At 39.2% G+C, this 17,887-nt stretch overlaps 1 protein-coding gene across 3 annotated transcripts in view; it reads right to left on the bottom strand.

Annotated features, from left to right (window-relative positions):
- The window catches only part of SNTG1 (syntrophin gamma 1), a 403,770-nt gene that overhangs the window by 28,286 nt on the left and 357,597 nt on the right, over positions 1-17,887 (bottom strand). For 2 of the 3 annotated variants that reach the window (XM_069600005.1, XM_069600004.1), the window contains exons 14-16: positions 4,779-4,895; positions 3,255-3,326; positions 65-217 (exon numbers count right to left, since the gene is read on the bottom strand). In XM_069600005.1, coding sequence (XP_069456106.1) covers positions 65-217; positions 3,255-3,326; positions 4,779-4,895 — 342 coding nt within the window. The remainder of the gene's footprint in view (positions 1-64; positions 218-3,254; positions 3,327-4,778; positions 4,896-17,887) is intronic. The other variant, XM_069600006.1, reaches the window with a different exon arrangement.

The raw sequence follows: 17,887 nt of genomic DNA, 5'->3' as shown, positions 1-17,887 counted from the left end.
AGAACTCTAGGGAGGGGTCATGCATCCTAGGGATCACAGGTCCTCTGCTTTCACAGACCCTCACCTGTATCCGCTCCACCTCCAGGAAGGTTGCTGTTTGGAAGGCTCGTTCCCACTGGGCAAGGTCAGAGTCGAGCTCCACTGAGAAGTACAGGTCCTCCCCAGACTCGGACTGCACAGTGAAGCAGTGTCTCCGCCGGTCCAGCAGGTCACTGTCCTGATGGAAACTTGGAGTTATGCAGACTGGCACATACTTGAGCTACTGACCCAGTTACCCCTGGGTCAGTGTTGACCACTGTGTGGTGGAGACGCTGTAGTAACAAGGATTCTACCCTCTGAAATCACTAATTCTTCATTACAATGGTCACAGAGGACAATTTCCAGTCCTCAAAGTCCATAACTGACACATTTCCTTTCTGAACTGACACTGAAGAATTTCTGGCTTCAACTCTTCCTAGCAAGAGTAGTTATCAAAGCATTGATTGCATGAGATTCCATTTCTCACTGGACAGGTGGATAACACACAATGCTCCTTTTTCCTTCCAGAGCTGTGAAGATGATGAGATTAAGCAATACTTATTAATGTAATTTGTAAGTTTTAAGGCGATTATAAGCATGGTATCTTTTACTGAGTTGATTTCTATAATCCTTAAACTATCATGGGAATATTCTATTAGCTGAGACATGAAAAAACTGAGTCTAACATGTTTCAGAAATTTTACTGCTTTTTAAAAGCTACACATTTCCCTTACTTGCTGCCCTTACTTACATAACTGTAATTCATTAAGTCAAAAGGACTTTGACATGGCAATTTCTTGATCTTAGTAGAAGTTTTCAACTAATATGGTCACACATCTATATGTGAAGCAACTTCAGGGATGTTAAAAGGTGAAAAGAATGCAGCTAAGAACTGACAAAAAATTGTAGAAGAGAAAGTTGAGGAAATGACTCAATGTTATAAATCTGCTTTTGTACATCACAAAATGAAAAAAAAAATGTGTCCTTTTCAGCCAATATGACCAATGTGGGAAAACAGCATGCATTTTAAATGATATTAACTCAATAATTACAAATTTTCAATTCTTTTGTGCTTTGCAGAAATTCATCAAGAGTAGGTGAAAGTAATATACATGAACGCAAGTATTTCCATTTTTATAGCTACAGGAGATGCCAAGATATTGAAATTACTTTTTAAATAAAATGTCACTGAATACCTACTGGAATAATTATTTTCAAAATTATCTATTCTTTAAATTATTATTCATATATTCACTAACCGAAGGGGTGTGGGGAAGGGGGATATCAGGACCCCGGCGGACCCTCTGCCTTCCAACCTGCCCTCTGTCACAGCCTGGATAAGGATCCCCCTGTTGAAATCTAGCCACTCGGCCTGGCTTGTACTCCTTCACTAGCTTAACATCTCTTAGATTCAGCTGTTGACAGGAAACTTGGAGGAAATTCCTACTTAAAAAGAGTAGAGTTCCAGTAGAGACAAGTAGCCCTCATGGACAATGCTGCATACCTACCTTCAAGGGGAGAAATGCTTTATACCTAAACTTTTAAAAAAGTATACAGCATATAAACAAAATATGATTATCAAAAGAAGCTTTTTTATCTCTGATTTACATTCTTGATTTCTTATTTAGTATACTTGAATCAGTTTTCATTATTACTTTGATTGATATCAGCATTCCCCCCCCAGGACATTGTTATGAAGCAAACAGAAGCTTTGATACAATAAATTAGCATAACTAGCACTAGAAAAGCAAACAAACAAAGGACACATGAAAACAATAATGCTAATTTCTTATAATATTATTCAGGGCTGACTTTCAATACTGCCTATTGAGATTAATGGTTTTAATTAATAGCTATAAGATTCATCTTCAGATTTCTAATCTAATATTCTACTTCAGAGGATAATTACATCATACTAAAAAGAATCATCAAGTCCATGCTTTGAAATCCAAAGAATATATGGTTTTTAGGACAAATATCCATCCAGCAGGGAGAAGTGTACTACCTCTTCCTATAAATGTGGGCATTGAAGGGTCATAAACAGCCAGAATCATGGCTAGTTATTTGTCCCTGCCTTTACGAAATAATCCAAAGTCCTCCCTTTAAATAGTTCCTAAAAAGAATAAAATTCCTACTCTCAGCTTTTAATACTTGGTATGTGAAGATTGTTCTTCAGTCTCCTAATATACCTTTTTAGAAAATAGAATCTTTTGCAGAAGTAGTAAAAATAAAAATAGTTTATAAGATATAGCCAGACGAAAATAACCTGTTAAGGTCCTGGCTGAAAAACCCTGCCCCCCTCAACAACAGGGCTTCCTGGCTGGCTCAGTGGTAAAGAATCCACCTGCCAATGAAGGAGAGGGGGGTTCAATCTCTGGGTCTGGAAGATCCCCTGGAGAAGGAAATGGCAACCCACTCCAGTATTCTTGCCTGGAGAATCCCATGGACAGAGGAGTCTGGTGGGCTACAGTCCATGGGGTTGCAAAAAGTCCAACACAACTGAGCACACACACACATTCTTTAAAGTATGCAAAGGAGAAGTAACACAAAGCAGACAGTGCTCAGAGTGTGTGGCTGAGTTTCTTTAAGAAATACTATCAACTGCAAAAGTTGACATCATTCTAAAGAAACAACTAGCAAAATGGATACAAAAGCTATCTGGAATTTTACTGAATTCTCAGTGACTTCCTATTGCAACAATCCTGTGTACAGCACAGAAGTGTGACTGGTTTATGATAGCTGAATATGCAGCTCTACACTCTGAGAAACAATGTAACTGTGAGACTTAAACATATTACATATGTGTGTGTGTGTGTACACACACACACACACACATCTTTCTTTGCATATACCTTTTTACTTTCTACATTCTCTAACTCCAAGTCTTATTCAGATCTTTCTCTTCTGCATTTTACACAGCAAATACAACTCTGGTAATAACCGAAGCTTAAAGTCAGACTCTCCAGTTGACCTTCTACTTCATCCTCCAAGGACTCAACAAACTTCCCCTTGTGTCCCTCTCCCACGGAGGGACCTTGGAATCTGCTTAAGACTTATCTAAGTCGATGTGTATGTCTCACCACTCTATCTTTTCTCTTATGTATTTTTTTTCCATGTCTTCACCTCGTATTTTCCTTCATATCCAGGCATTGTTTATTTTCATAAACTGCCTGTGAACCCAGGACCCCAACTGGCCAAGCAAAGCCTTTACAATCCACACCACTTTTTGGTCCTACCTTCAGGATCTTACACATGATCTCGTAAACTGAAAAAGTTTTCTCTGCTCGGGTCCAGTCCCACGTGGTCACCTTGAAAAGATGAGAAAAGAGCTCATCGTGTGTTTTAGAAAGATGGCCGCTGCTTTGCTCTATTAATACCCATGGTGCGCCCATGAAGTTCTCATACGCGGGCAAGGCAGCCTGAGCTGTGAGGTTTTCCTCATGCTGTGTTTCTGCCTCTGCTCCCCCCAGTTTCACACTGTGTCTCTTCCTCTTTCAGCAGGCATTTCATATTATAAGCAACAACTTCCCATTGCTCGGTGTCTGGACATATTTTAAGTAGTGTGTACGTCGCTGCTGCTAAGTCGCGTCAGTCGTGTCCGACTCTCTGTGACCCCGTAGACAGCAGTCCACTAGGTTCCTTTGTCCCTGGGATTCTCCAGGCAAGAACACTGGAGTGTGTTGCCATTTCCTTCTCTAATGCATGAAAGTGAAAAGTAAAAGTGAAGTTGCTCAGTCGTGTCCGACCCTCAGCGACCCCATACACTACAGCCTTCCAGGCTCCTCGGTCCATGGGATTTTCCAGGCAAGAGTACTGGAGTGGGGTGCCTTATCTCTACATAAATTAAAAGTGTTGTTTGGAGGGGAGTTAATTATTTTAATATGGGAAATGTAGCCAATATTTTGTAGTTACTGTAAATGAAAAATACTGTGTCCATATTTCACTATGTAATAGTCTGTTCTCTGTTTACCACTTTCAACACACAAAGAATACTGGACATCGTGTCAATGCTGGCTTTGCATTTAAGAAAGACATTTACATCAAGAAGTTTTTCTAAGTTCTTAACATTGTGAAGCACTAAACAGCATGTTGAAGCTGTTTGACTTGTTTATGCGTTAAACATGTATTTGTCTGTCCAGTCCTAAGAAATTGTTCAGAGTAGGGCCAGTGTAAAGGTGTAAGCATTTATGATTTTCTCTCTGTCTTCTGGGTGATTTGAACTTTATGTGTACATAGATACTAAACATTACAACAAGTCTACCCTGATAATTCCAAGATCCTATGTAGTTATTAGACCTGTAAGCAAGTAGTCTGGCATTTAATATTTATAGTTGATAAATATTTATTGAAATTCTACAGTTGTGTAAGGTACATGTTTCCAAAAGCAAGACCTTAGGTGCAACAGGGCATCATCCAAATTTAATCTGAAGGCTTATGATTAAATACGGGATATTACAAGTTATCAAAAGCACTACTGATTTATTTGACTTAGACCTGTCAAATAATAAACATATTGAGCCTGGCAGAAATGCCAAAATAGAAATGCATCCTAGGTCTCTCAAGGGCTGTAAAGTCAGTGTTTAATGCCAGAATATATATCTTTGGCAAGAAATCCTCAGAAACATTTGGACTATTTTGCATTTTTTCCTGTACCTTATTTTCAAAATATATCACTAATATGCTCTTTGTCATTGTAAAGTTGATGTCACTATGCTGTGATAACATGGGAAAAATAAGGGATGTTGAACAGAAACACTTACTGGTGGTGCCAGAAACTTGTAGAGGCAGGAGCCCCTCAGGGCCAGAAAGGTGGGTGAGTACACACGGTCCTGAAGCGGGTCTTGCTCCCGTGTTTCACACCAGCCCATGTAGACAATCTGCAAGGAAGTGGAATACAACTATCTGTCAACAGAGTCTCATTTCTGGGGGCTTATGTGTATAAAGCACCACAAGATGCTTTCATTCTCTTATGAAAGTGTCAGATTAACTGCTGCAAAAGTACATTAATCACATTTACCTTCAATAAATGAGTGTGAACCAGTCATCAGATTTTATAATATGGCTCCATCAATGTTTATAAACAATAACCTCCAAGGAACCAATGATTAGGTTGATAACTGATTTCTCAAGAGAAAGAATGAAAGCCAGAATATCATGGAACATAAACATCAGGGTATAAAATGAGGACAACAATCAGCCTAGAATTCCATACATGGCAAAATTATCTTTTATTCATGATTTAATAAGGCTAACCTAAATTTGGGATGACTTTATGTATCTATTTTTACATTGATGGGTTAAGTCTGAAAATTACAGCACCTGTGCACTGCTTTATTTATATATTCAGAGAACTATCTTAACCTATAGTGTATCACGAGTCTAACTTTGTCTAACTCTATGGGGACAAAAAAAATACCTTTCTATTTACAAGTAAGTAGTCCTTAATCTGAGAAATAGTGCAGGGAGATGAATGTAGTTAATTTTTGCTTTTCCATAGCTCAGAATCACATATAAAATCATTCAGAAGTAGACTGTACATATCTATTGTGCTGTTTGTTGCCTTAACAGCCATTAGGTTGAGATTCTTTTGCTTTAGAAAGTGTGTATGTTTTATTTTATAGTGACAATATATTACATTTAGCTTTGCATATTTGCAGGCTCTGCGCTGGTGGATTCAACCAAGTGCGGACTGTAAACACAGGGCAACACTTCACAGTTGTGTGAATTCACAAATGCAGAACCCACAGATGTGGAGAGCGGACTGTGAGACTTGAGACTCCGCAGACTTTGGTTCTGGAGACAGTCCTCTGAAGGAACCAAGGGATGGCAATAAGATCTGGATAATAAAAATAGCCGTTAGACAGGAAGGGGCAAAAGTGATAAACAGACTTGCACTGGACCCTGTTTGCAATATAAAGACAACTTTGTGGGTATTAGAAACTATTAACACTAGACCCAGTAGACATAGTCTACTCTACTTTGCTATCATATTGTAGAAAAAGAGTGGATTTTTATTTCTTTTAAATCAAGTTTAATCATCAAACAAACAAATGCAGTGCTGAGCAGACTATTTAAAACATATGCTAAGATCTTTTATGACAAATATGTGAAACATACTAGATAATGAAATAGAAAAGCACAGAAATGGTATTTTAAAACTTTGGGGAAATTTTACCTGCTTTAAAATGTGATTTAAACCCTTTCTTTGTTTTCATTTCTTTGTTAATTTAATCATTACTATATAAATTTGCACACTGATCCTTAATCTTGTTCCCTTTTGCTATTTTTAACTTTTATTTGAAGGGGTTCATTCTCCAGTCTTTGAATGAAATTAAGAAAACAATCTCATTCATAATAGCTACAGAGAATATAAAATACTTAGGAATTAACCAAAGAGGTGGAATATTTGTACACTGAAAACTGCAAAATTTTAATGAAGGGAATTATGAATACAGATAAATAGTAAGATATCTGCATCCATGGATTGGAATAATTAATATTTTAAGAGATCTGTAACATCCAAAGTGGCCACCATTGCAGTGAATCCCAACCAAAATCCCTGTGGTTTCTTGAGGAAATCATCCTAAAGTCCACAGGAAATCATCCTTAAGTCCTCAGAAGACCCTGAATAGCCATATCAATGTTGAAAAAGAAGAACAAAGCTAGAGGTACTGCATGTTCTTATTTCAAATGTATTGCAAAATAACAGTCATCAAAAGAATAAGATACCAGAAGAAAAACAGATGTAAACCAACGGGACAGGATAGAACATCTAGAAATAAACCCATGCATACATGGTCTCTGAATCTTTGAGAGAAATGGGGAATGGCTAATCTCTTCAATAAATGGTATTAGGAGAACTTAATATCAACCTGCAAAAGAATGAAATGGGACCTTTATGTCACACTGTATACAAAAATCAATTCAAAATCAATTAGACTTAAATGTAAGACCTGAAACCATTGCAGTTTTAAAACTTGCGCATTTCTGTGTAAAATCTCCCAGAGTGGCTGTAGCTAAGAAGACAGGAAATGTCACATTTTGGTGAAGGGAGGGGACTAGAAACGTAGAAGCCCATATACCGCTGGCGAGGCTTGGATCCTTCATGTCTAATATAGACGCACCTCAGTGTGGACACCTGTGCCCCGTTGCACACATGCAAGTGTGTTCCTTATGGCATTATTCTCAGTCCCAACCAGTGCATGTGGCTTAAAACACTGATAAACCGTGTGCCCTCCAATGCATGTTGTAGACAAACACCGTAGCAAACTGTGATACCATAAAGGAAGAGGATACAGCAAGGAAAATTGTAGTCACACAGAACAATGTAAGTGAATGTCAAGGAACACAATGTGAACTGAAAGAAAGCAGGTACACAACTATATTTACACACATTATATACATATATGACCTTGATTCAGATAAACTACAGGAGTAGTTTGCAATGCATTCCTGGTTGGGGTACGAAGACCTATAGCAAAGCTAGACAATCATTACCCAGTTGTCAGGACAGTACTTTAGACAGATGCAAACCCAGTATGAGTGGGAAGGACACACTGGGGAGACAGAATCTAAGTTGAGCACAACCCACTTTTCTTGACTTAGACTGTGATTACACAGGGCTTTAACTTTTGAATAATGAAGCTGTGCATCTATGTCTTATGAAATTTCTGTACATGTACTATATTTTATGAAACCTCATTTTAAAAATAGCACATAATGTGTACTATTAATAAAAGTCTTATAACAAATCCATCTTAAAAATAATAGATTTTGTGAGTTTTACAAGCAGAAAGTCTTCCAACAAATATAGTTAAATTGCCCTATTATTCTGGGGCTGCTACAACGAGGTAAAACTTTATTTATTATGAATTATATTACCCTAATCAGATTTGCAGGTCACCACCCTTATGGCACAAAATGAAGAGGAATTCAAAAGCCTCTTGATGAAAGTGAAAGTGGAGAGTGAAAAAGTTGGTTTAAAGCTCAACATTCAGAAAACGAAGACCATGGCATCTGGTCCCATCACTTCATGGGAAATAGATGGGGAAACAGTGGAAACAGTGTCAGACTTTATTTTGGGGGGCTCCAAAATCACTGCAGATGGTGACTGCAGCCATGAAATTAAAAGACGCTTACTCCTTGGAAGAAAAGTTATGACCAACCTAGATAGCATATTCAAAAGCAGAGACATTACTTTGCCAGCTAAGATCCTTCTAGTCAAGGTTATGGTGTTTCTAGTAGTCATGAATAGATGTGAGAGTTGGACTGTGAAGAAGGCTGAGCGCTTAAGAATTGATGCTTTTGAACTGTGGTGTTGGAGAAGACTCTTGAGAGTCCCTTGGACTGCAAGGAGATCCAACCAGTCCATTCTGAAGGAGATCAGCCCTGGGTGTTCTTTGGAAGGAATGATGCTAAAGCTGAAACTCCAGTACTTTGGCCACCTCATACAAAGAGTTGACTCATTGGAAAAGACTGTGATGCTGGGAGGGATTGGAGGCAGGATGAGAAGGGGACGACTGAGGATGAGATGGCTGGATGGCATCATGGACTCGATGGACATGAGTCTGAGTGAACTCTGGGAGTTGGTGATGGACAGGGAGGCCTGGCGTGCTGTGATTCATGGGGTCGAAAAGAGTCGGACACGACTGAGTGACTGAACTGAACTGAATCATTATATTATTGCTCAGTTAAGCCAGAGTATTTCATTCTAATTCAATTTGATAAAACTTACAGTTTCCCTATGTTTATGATTTCTCTGCATTGACGAGAGAAAAGATAATAAAGTGGTGTACACAATCAAGAGACGGAAATAACTGAGCTTCCTAAGACCATGTGATTTGAAGTTTACTGTCTCTTTCCACCTCTATAATTTACTAGAAGCTGAAATATTAAGAATGATGTACTGATATTTTTCAAGAATTATCATTAAATACAATTTTTTAAAATTTGAACTGATTATAGCTCTGAGGAATGAGCAGAAGATGTAACTAATAAAAATGGGATTATCGGATCTGAAAGGGATATTTCTTCATACTTGTTCTCCAGGCCAAAGATTGACCTTATTACTTTCTGTGCCAAGGGAAAGGGCTGTTCTCAGTTTGGCAGAAAGGTCAGAAAGCAGTTTCCGCTTCTCATCATTAACCTGATTCGTGGGAATAATTACATGGTTGAGGAGACATAATGCATTTTCAGTAAATTCATCCTACACTTGTCACACCAAACAATAACTCTAAAGAAAAACTGTGTCACTTAACCTTATTTTAAAAAGAAATAGATGAGCCATACAAGTATAAGGATATTTCAAATGGAATACTTTAGAAATAAGCAGAATTAAAGGGAAATAGTTTTTTTATATAAACAAAATGACAAATGAACTGCCAACCATATATCATACAATTTTCAGATAAATATTTTGGAGACTTGCCTATTTTTCAGCTTTATTGAGGTATAAATTGACACAGAAAAATGTAAAATATTACAGTTATTTGCTATGCACATCTACTGTGAAACGATTCTTTCTATCTAGTTGATAAACACATCTATCATCTCACATATTTATTTATATATAAATATATGTCATATGTTCCATTCAGTTCAGTCACTCAGTCACATCCGACTCTTTGCGACCCCCTGGACTGCAGCCAGGCTTCCATGTACATTACCAACTCCCGGAGCTTGCTCAAACTTACATCCATTGAGTTAGTGATCCGACCATCTCATCCTCCGTCATCCCCTTCTCCTCCTGCCTTCAATCTTTCCCAGCATCAGGGTCTTTTCCAATAAGTCAGTTCTTCGCATCAGGTGGCCAAAGTATTGGAGCTTCAGCATCAATACTTCCAATGTATATTCAGGACTGATTTCCTTTAGGACTGACTGGTGTGATCTCCTTGCAGTCCAAGGGACTCTCAAGGGTCTTCTCCAACATCACAGTTCAAAAGCATCAATTCTTTGGTGTGCAGCTTTCTTTATAGTGCAACTCTCATATCCAAACATGACTACTGGAAAAACCATAGCTTTGACCAGATAGACCTTTGTTGGCAAAGCAATGTCTTCGCTTATTAATATGCTATCTAGGTTTGTCATAGCTTTTCTTCCAAGGAGCAAGCGTCTTTTAATTTCATGGCTGCAGTCACCATCTGCAGTGATTTTGGAGCCCAGGAAAATAAAGTCTCTCACTGTTTCCATTGTTTCCCCATCTATTTGCCATAAAGTGATGGGACCAGATGCCATGATATTTGTTTTTTGAATATTGAGTTTTAAGCCAGCTTATTCACTCTCCTCTTTCACCTTCATCATGAAGCTCTTTAGTTCCTCTTCGATTCCTGCCATAAGGGTGGTGTCATCTGCGTATCTGAGGTTATTGATATTTCTCCCTACAATTTTGATTCCAGCTTGTGCTTCATCCAACTCAGCATTTCACATGATGTACTCTGCATATGTTAAATAAGCAGGGCGACAATATACAGCCTTGACATTCTCCTTTCCCAATTTGGAACCATCTGTTGTTCCATGTCCAGTTCTAACTGTTTCTTCTTGACATGCATACAGAATTCTCAGGAGGTAGCTAAGGTGTTCTGGTATTCCCATCTCTTTCAGAATTTACCATAGTTTGTTGTGATCCACACCATCAAACCCTTTGTCATAGTCAATAAAGCAGAAGTAGATGTTCTTCTGGAATTCTCTTGCTTTTTCTATGATCCAATGGTTGTTGCCAATATGATCTCTGGTTCCTCTGCCTTTTGTAAATCCAGCTTGAACATCTGGAAGTTCTTGGTTCACATTCTGTTGAAGACTCCATTGGAGAATTTTTGCATTACTTTGCTAGTGTATGAGATGAGTGCAATTGTGCAGTAGTTTGAACATTCTTTGACATTGAGTTTCTTTTTGATTAGAATGAAAACTGACCTTTTCCACTCCTGTGGCTACTGCCGAGTTTTCCAAATTTGCTGGCATACTGAATGCAGCACTTTAACAACATTATCTTTTAGAATTTAAAATAGCTCAACTGGAATTCTATTACCTCCGCTAGCCTTGTAGTGATGCTTCATAAGGCCCACTTCACTTCAGACTCCAGGATGTCTGGCTCTAGGTGAGTGATCACACCATCGTGGTTATCTGGGTCATTAAGATATTTTTGTATAGTCCTTCTGTGTATTCTTGCCACCTTTTCCTATTATCTTCTGCTTCTGTTAGGTCCATACCATTTTCGTCCTTTATTATGTCCATCTTTGCATAAAATGTTCCCTTGGTATCTCTAATTTTCTTGAAAAGATCTCTAGTCTTTCCCATTCTATTGTTTTCCTCTATTTCTTTGCACTGATCACTGAGGAAGGCTTTCTTATCTCTCCTTGCTATTCTTTGGAACTGCATTCAGATGGGTATATCTTTCCTTTTCTCCTTTGCCTTTAGCTTCTCTTCTTTTCTCAGCTATATGTAAGGCTTCCACAGACAACCATTGTGCCTTTTTGTGTTGCTTTTTCTTGGGGATGGGTGTAATTTATATTATAAATTCACATAATTTTGGTGAGGGCATTTAAGTTCTCATCTCTTAGAAAATTGTAAATACTCAGTGTTATCGACCAGTCACCATATGCACATAGGGTCCTCAACATTGTTCCTCTTATACGTGCAAGTCCGCACCCTTATACTGGTCTCTCCCTGTTTCCTCCAGCCCCAGCTGCTGGCACTCATGGTTCTACCCTCTGTTTTTCTGAGTTTGATTTAGTTTTTTATTTCATGTGTAAGTGATACAGTGCATTATTTATCTTTCTCTTTTAGCATAGTGACTTCAGGCTTCATCCATGTTGACACAAATGCCAGGATTTCCTTCATTTTCATGGCTAAATAATATTTCACATGTATATGTGTGTGTGTGTGTATGTGCATGTGTGTGTACACATGTATATAGTATATAAACTCTCTATTATCCATTAACCTGTCAACAGCTTGTTTCCATATCTTGGCTATTATAAGTAACACTACAGTTACATGGGAGGGCAGATGTCTCTTCAAGATCCTGTTTTTGTTTCCTTTGAGAATATACCCAGATATGGCATTGCCAGAAGAAAACAGCAACCCACTCCAGTATTCTTGCCTGGAGAATCCCGTGAACAGAGGATCCTCGTGGGCTACAGTCCATGGGGTAGCAAAGAGCTGGACACGACTGAGTCACTGAGCATGACGGCATTGCTGGATCATATGGCAGCTCTATTTTTAATTTTTTGAGGATCCTCTGTACTGTTTCTTATAGCAGTGGCTGCACCAGTTTACATTCTCACCAACAGTGCACTAGGGCTCCTTTCTCACATCCACATCAATACTTATCTCTTACCTTTTTATATCAGCCATTGTGGTTTTGATTTCATAAACTTGCCTATTTTAAATTACATGTGAAAACACATCCATTACATGAAGCCTGTGCTGCATAGCAATATTTTATTCTTTAATTTTTGATCATTTTATTTTACATTACTTTTTCCCAGTTTTAAAAACTTTATTTTGCAGAGCTGTTTTCGGTTTACAGCATCATTGAGTGGAAGGTATGGAGATTTCCCAAAGATGTCTCACTCTGCTACCTCAGTTCAGTTCAGTTCAGTTGCTCAGTCTTGTCCGACTCTTTGCGACCCCATGAATCACAGCACGCCAGGCCTCCCTGTCCATCACCAACTCCCAGAGTTCACTCAGACTCATGTCCATTGAGTCAGTGATGCCATCCAGCCATCTCATCCTTGGTCGTCCCCTTCTCCTCCTGCCCCCAATCCCTCCCAGCATCAGAGTCTTTTCCAGTGATCAACTCTTCGCATGAGGTGCCCAAAGTACTGGAGCTTCAGCTTTAGCATCATTCCTTCCAAAGAAATCCCAGGGCTGATCTCCTTCAGAATGGACTGGTTTTATCACCTTGCAGTCCAAGGGACTCTCAAGAGTCTTCTCCAACAGCACAGTTCAAAAGCATCAATTCTCTGGCACTCAGCCTTCTTCACAGTCCAACTCTCACATCCATACATGACCACAGGAAAAATCATAGTCTTGACTAGATGGACCTTTGTTGGCAAAGTAATGTCTCTGCTTTTGAATATGCTATCTAGGTTGGTCATAACTTTTCTTCCAAGGAGTAAGTGTCTTTTAATTTCATGGCTGTGCCTGTGTAATCCCCACTATCAACATCCCCCCACAGACAGTACATTTGTTACAATTGCTGGTTTTATATAGATACACTTTATTGTCTAAAGTCCTTCATTTACTTTAGGGTCACTCTTGGTGTTGTACGTTCTATAGGTTTTAACAAATGTGTAGAGACATGTATCCACCAATCTAGTATCATACAGAATAATTCTGTTGCCCTAAGAACCTACTGTGCTCAGCCTATTCATCCCTCCCTACTCAACCCCTAGAAACCAATGCCCTTTTCAGTCTTGCCAGCATTCTGCCCTTTCCAAAATGGCATACAGTTAGACTCAAATAGCACATAGCTCATTCAGACTGACCTCCTTCATTTGCTATCACACGTTTAGTTACACGTGGGTCTTTCGTGGCTGGACAGCTCACTTCATTTTATCACCAAACAGCATCCCACTGTCTGGATGTACCACAGGGTATTCATCCTTTCATCTATGGCTGCTTCTGAGTTTGGGCCATTATGATGAAATAAAAGTGCTGTACACAGCAAACGCGTGGCTTTCTGTATGGACACAGGCTTTCAACTAAGGTAAATACCATGAAGGGGTGATTGCCAAGATGGACAGTTAAAGTATACTTAATTTTATAAGATACAACCAAAGTGCTTTCCACAGTGGCTGTGTGCACCATCTGCGTTCCCACCAGAGTGGATGAGAGCTCCCGCCGCTCCGCACCCTCGCCAGCGCTTGGTGCTGTCAGCTCTCTGGATATTGGCCATTGTAAAAGGAGTGCAGTGGTGTCAATGTCTCATCATTGTAGTTTGCATTTTCCTGATGACATAGGACTTGGGCCTTCTTTTCCTATGTTTACTTGCCATCTGTACTTCTTCCTTGGTGAGGTATCTACTAGGGTCATTGGCCTCCTTTTAAATTGAGCTGTTTTCTTATTCTTGAATTTCAAATGTTCTTTGCATATTTTGGGTAACAGTCCTTTTTCAGATAAACGTTCTTCAAATATTTCTCCCGATCTGTGGCTTGTCTTCTCATCCTATTGATACCGCCTTTTGCAGAGCAAAGGTTTTACTTTTAATAAAGTTCACTTTAGCAGTGATTTCTTTCATAGATCATGTCTTGGTGTTGTTTCTGAAATGTCATCACCATGTGAGGGCTGGTCATGAAAGGTGAGACCCAGAGTGCCTGTCACCCAATAAGCAGCTTTGCTAACAGACACCCATGGAAAAACAAGACTTCATCAGAATGGCTGGTAGGAAAGGTCAAAACTCTTAAGTCTTCATTGCAACCTAAAAGATAAGATTTGTTAGTAGTTATATGTTCCAGGTTATAAATATTTAGGCCTGGGAGTTTAATTGGTCCTTTATTTGAATATAAGTATTTATTTAATTATGTATCACAACAGCAGAGATATAGTGGAATTTTTGCTGTCGATAAATACGTATAACTCTGCAAATAAAACATCATAAGCATGATTGTAGGGGATTCTGCTATGGTCAGTGAAACGTTTCAGTAGCCAAAGCTACTGTGCATTTGAAATTAATATGGAAGCAATAAAATCAAATCACATTTCTTACAATCTATTTTAATTTCACAGCTATGCTGACATTACAATTTTTTCTACTACATAATTTCAAAGAAAAAAAGACAATAAGTTCCACATATAAGAGAAGTTTATGAAGGGAATCAAATTACTAAAAATTTAGAGAGCTCAGAGTGAGGCTTGGCTTAATTTCCTGTTCTGTTAAAAGCCAATGAGTATAGGACCATTGTGGAAATAAATAAGCCACTGAAATATAGAAATAGTTTATTTTCTGAAAACCATTTCTGTCACTAACAGATATTTCATAAAAGAGCAATTAGTTTCTCTTCTAAAGAACTTTAAAGTCCTGTTTCCATTTCAGTTCAGTTCAGTTCAGTTCAGTCACTCAGTCATGTTCGACTCTTTGCAACCCCATGTACCTGAGTACGCCAGGCCTCCCTGTCCATCACCAACTCCTGGAGTCCACCCAAACCCGTGTCCATTGTTTTGGTGATGCCATCCAACCATCTCATCCTCTGTCATCCCCTTCTCCTGCCCTCAATCTTTCTCAGCATCAAGTGAGTCAGCTCTCCATTATCAGGTGGCCAAAGTATTAGAGTTTCAGCTTCAACATCAGTTCTTCCAATGAACACCCAAGACTGATTTCCTATAGGATGGACTGATTGGATCTCCTTGAAGTCCAAGGAACTCTGAAGAGTCTTCTCCAATACCACAGTTCAAAAGCATCAATTCTTTGGCACTCAGCTTTCTTTATAGTTCAACTCTCACATCCATACATGACTACTGGAAAAACCATAGCCTTGACTAGATGGATATTTGTTGGCAAAGTAATGTCTCTACTATTTAATATGCTGTCTAGGTTGGTCATAACTTTCCTTCCAAGGAGCAAGTGCCTTTTAATTTCATGGCTGCAGTCACCATTTGCAGTGATTTTGGAGCCCAGAAAAATAAAGTTAGCCACTGTTTCCACTGTTTCCCCATCTATTTGCCATGAAGTGATGAGACCGGATGCCATGATCTTAGTTTTCTGAATACTGAGCTTTAAGCCAACTTTTCCACTCTCCACTTTCACTTTCATCAAGAGGCTCTTTAGTTCTTCTTCCCTTTCTGCCATAAGGGTGGTGTCATCTGCATATCTGAGGTTATTGCTATTTCTCCCAAATTTTGATTCCAGCTTATGCTTCCTCCAGCCCAGCGTTTCTCATGATGTACTCTGCATAAAAGTGTGGGGCCACCCAATACGGACGGGTCATGGTGTAGAGGTCTGACACAATGTGGTCCACTGGAGAAGGGAATAGCTAACCACTTTAGTATTCTTGCCTTGAGAACCCCATGAAGAGTATGAAAAGGCAAAATGATAGGATACTGAAAGAGGAACTCCACAGATCGGTAAGCGCCCTATATGCTACTGGAGATCAGTGGAGAAATAACTCCAGAAAGAATGAAGGGATGGAGCCAAAGCAAAAACAATACCCAGTTGTGGATGTGACTGGTGATAGAAGCAAGGTCCGATGCTATAAAGAGCAATATTGCATAGGAACATGGAATGTTAGGTCCATGAATCAAGGCAAAATGGAAGTGGTCAAACAGGCGACGGCAAGAGTGAATGTCGACATCCTAGGAATCAGCGAACTAAAATGGACTAGAATGGGTGAATTTAACTCAGATGACCATTATATCTACTACTGTGGGCAGGAATCCCTTAGGAGAAATTGAGTAGCCATGGTGGTCAACAAAAGAGTCTGAAATGCAGTGCTTGGATGCAATCTCAAAAACGACAGAATGATCTCTGTTCAGTTCCAAGGCAAACCATTCAATATCACGGTAATCAAAGCCTATGCCCCAACCAGTAATGCTGAAGAAGCTAAAGTTAAATGGTTCTATGAAGACTTACAAGACCTTTTAGAATTAACACCCAAAAAAGATGTCCTTTTCATTATAGGGGACTGGAATGCAAAAGTGGGAAGTAAAGAAACACCTGGAGTAACAGGCAAATTTGGCCTTGGAATACAGAATGAAGCAGGGGAAAGGCTAATAGAGTTTTGCCAAGAGAACACACTGGTCATAGCAAACACCCTCTTCCAACAACACAAGAGAAGACTACACGTGGACATCACCAGATGGTCAGCACCGAAATCAGATTGATTCTATCCTTTGCAGCCAAAGATGGAGAAGCTCTATATACAGTCAGCAAAAACAAGACCAGGAGCTGACTGTGGCTCAGATCATGAACTCCTTATTGCCAAATTCAGACTTAAATTGAAGAAAGTGAGAGAAACCACTAGACCATTTGGGTATGGCCTAAATCAAATCCCTTATGATTATACAGTGGAAGAGACAAATACATTTAAGGGACTAGATCTGATAGAGTATTTCCATTTAGTGCATTTCTAGTTTCTACTTTTGCATAAATAATACATTCTCCTTAATACCAGGCTGTAGTTAAGTTCTTGGGCTTCCCAGGTGGTGCAGTGGTAAAGAATTCACCCGAGAAGGCAAAAGATGCAGGAGACACAGTTTTCAATCCCAGTGTTGGGAAGATCCCCTGGAAAAGGAAATGTCAACCCACTCCAGTATTCTTGCCTAGAGAATCCCATGGTCAGAGGAGTCTGATGGGCTACAGTCCATGGGGTTGAAATGAGTCAGACACGGAGCATGAGTTAAGTTCTTACACAATTTAAATAATGTTATAAAAACTCCAAAAACTGAATCAATAGAAAGAAGCAATAGCAACAAGCATTTTTTAGCCTTTTGAGCACAATAATCTTTTTTCTCTAACTTCATTTAATCAAATCGACCATGAATCTAGATCTGGACAGAGGTGATCTACACACAAATTCAGTGTTGATGACTTCATAGACATCCGGTATCATTTGATTGGTGCAGGAAAACTGCTACTGTATAGCATGGTGGTGGTTTAGTTGCTCAGTTGTGTCTGACTCTTTGCGATCCCATGGAGTGTAGCCTGCCAGGGGTCTCTATCCATGGGAGTGGGTTGCCATTTCTTTCTCCAGGGGATCTTCCCAACCCGGGGATAGAACCTGCAGATTCTATACTGACTGAGCCACCAGGAAAGCCCACTGCATAGCATGCTCCAGACTAAACTCCAACTTAGCTATCAAATTTTCAATGATGTAGAACTATCTAAAGTGGAAAACTTGAGAGGGTTTCCCTCTGTTGGAAGAAAGTCCACTGA

This window comes from Ovis canadensis, chromosome 9 (assembly GCF_042477335.2).
Source record: "Ovis canadensis isolate MfBH-ARS-UI-01 breed Bighorn chromosome 9, ARS-UI_OviCan_v2, whole genome shotgun sequence".
NCBI lineage: Eukaryota > Metazoa > Chordata > Mammalia > Artiodactyla > Bovidae > Ovis > Ovis canadensis.
Note: the sequence above shows the minus strand (reverse complement) of the source record. Positions and strands in the feature narration are given on the sequence as shown.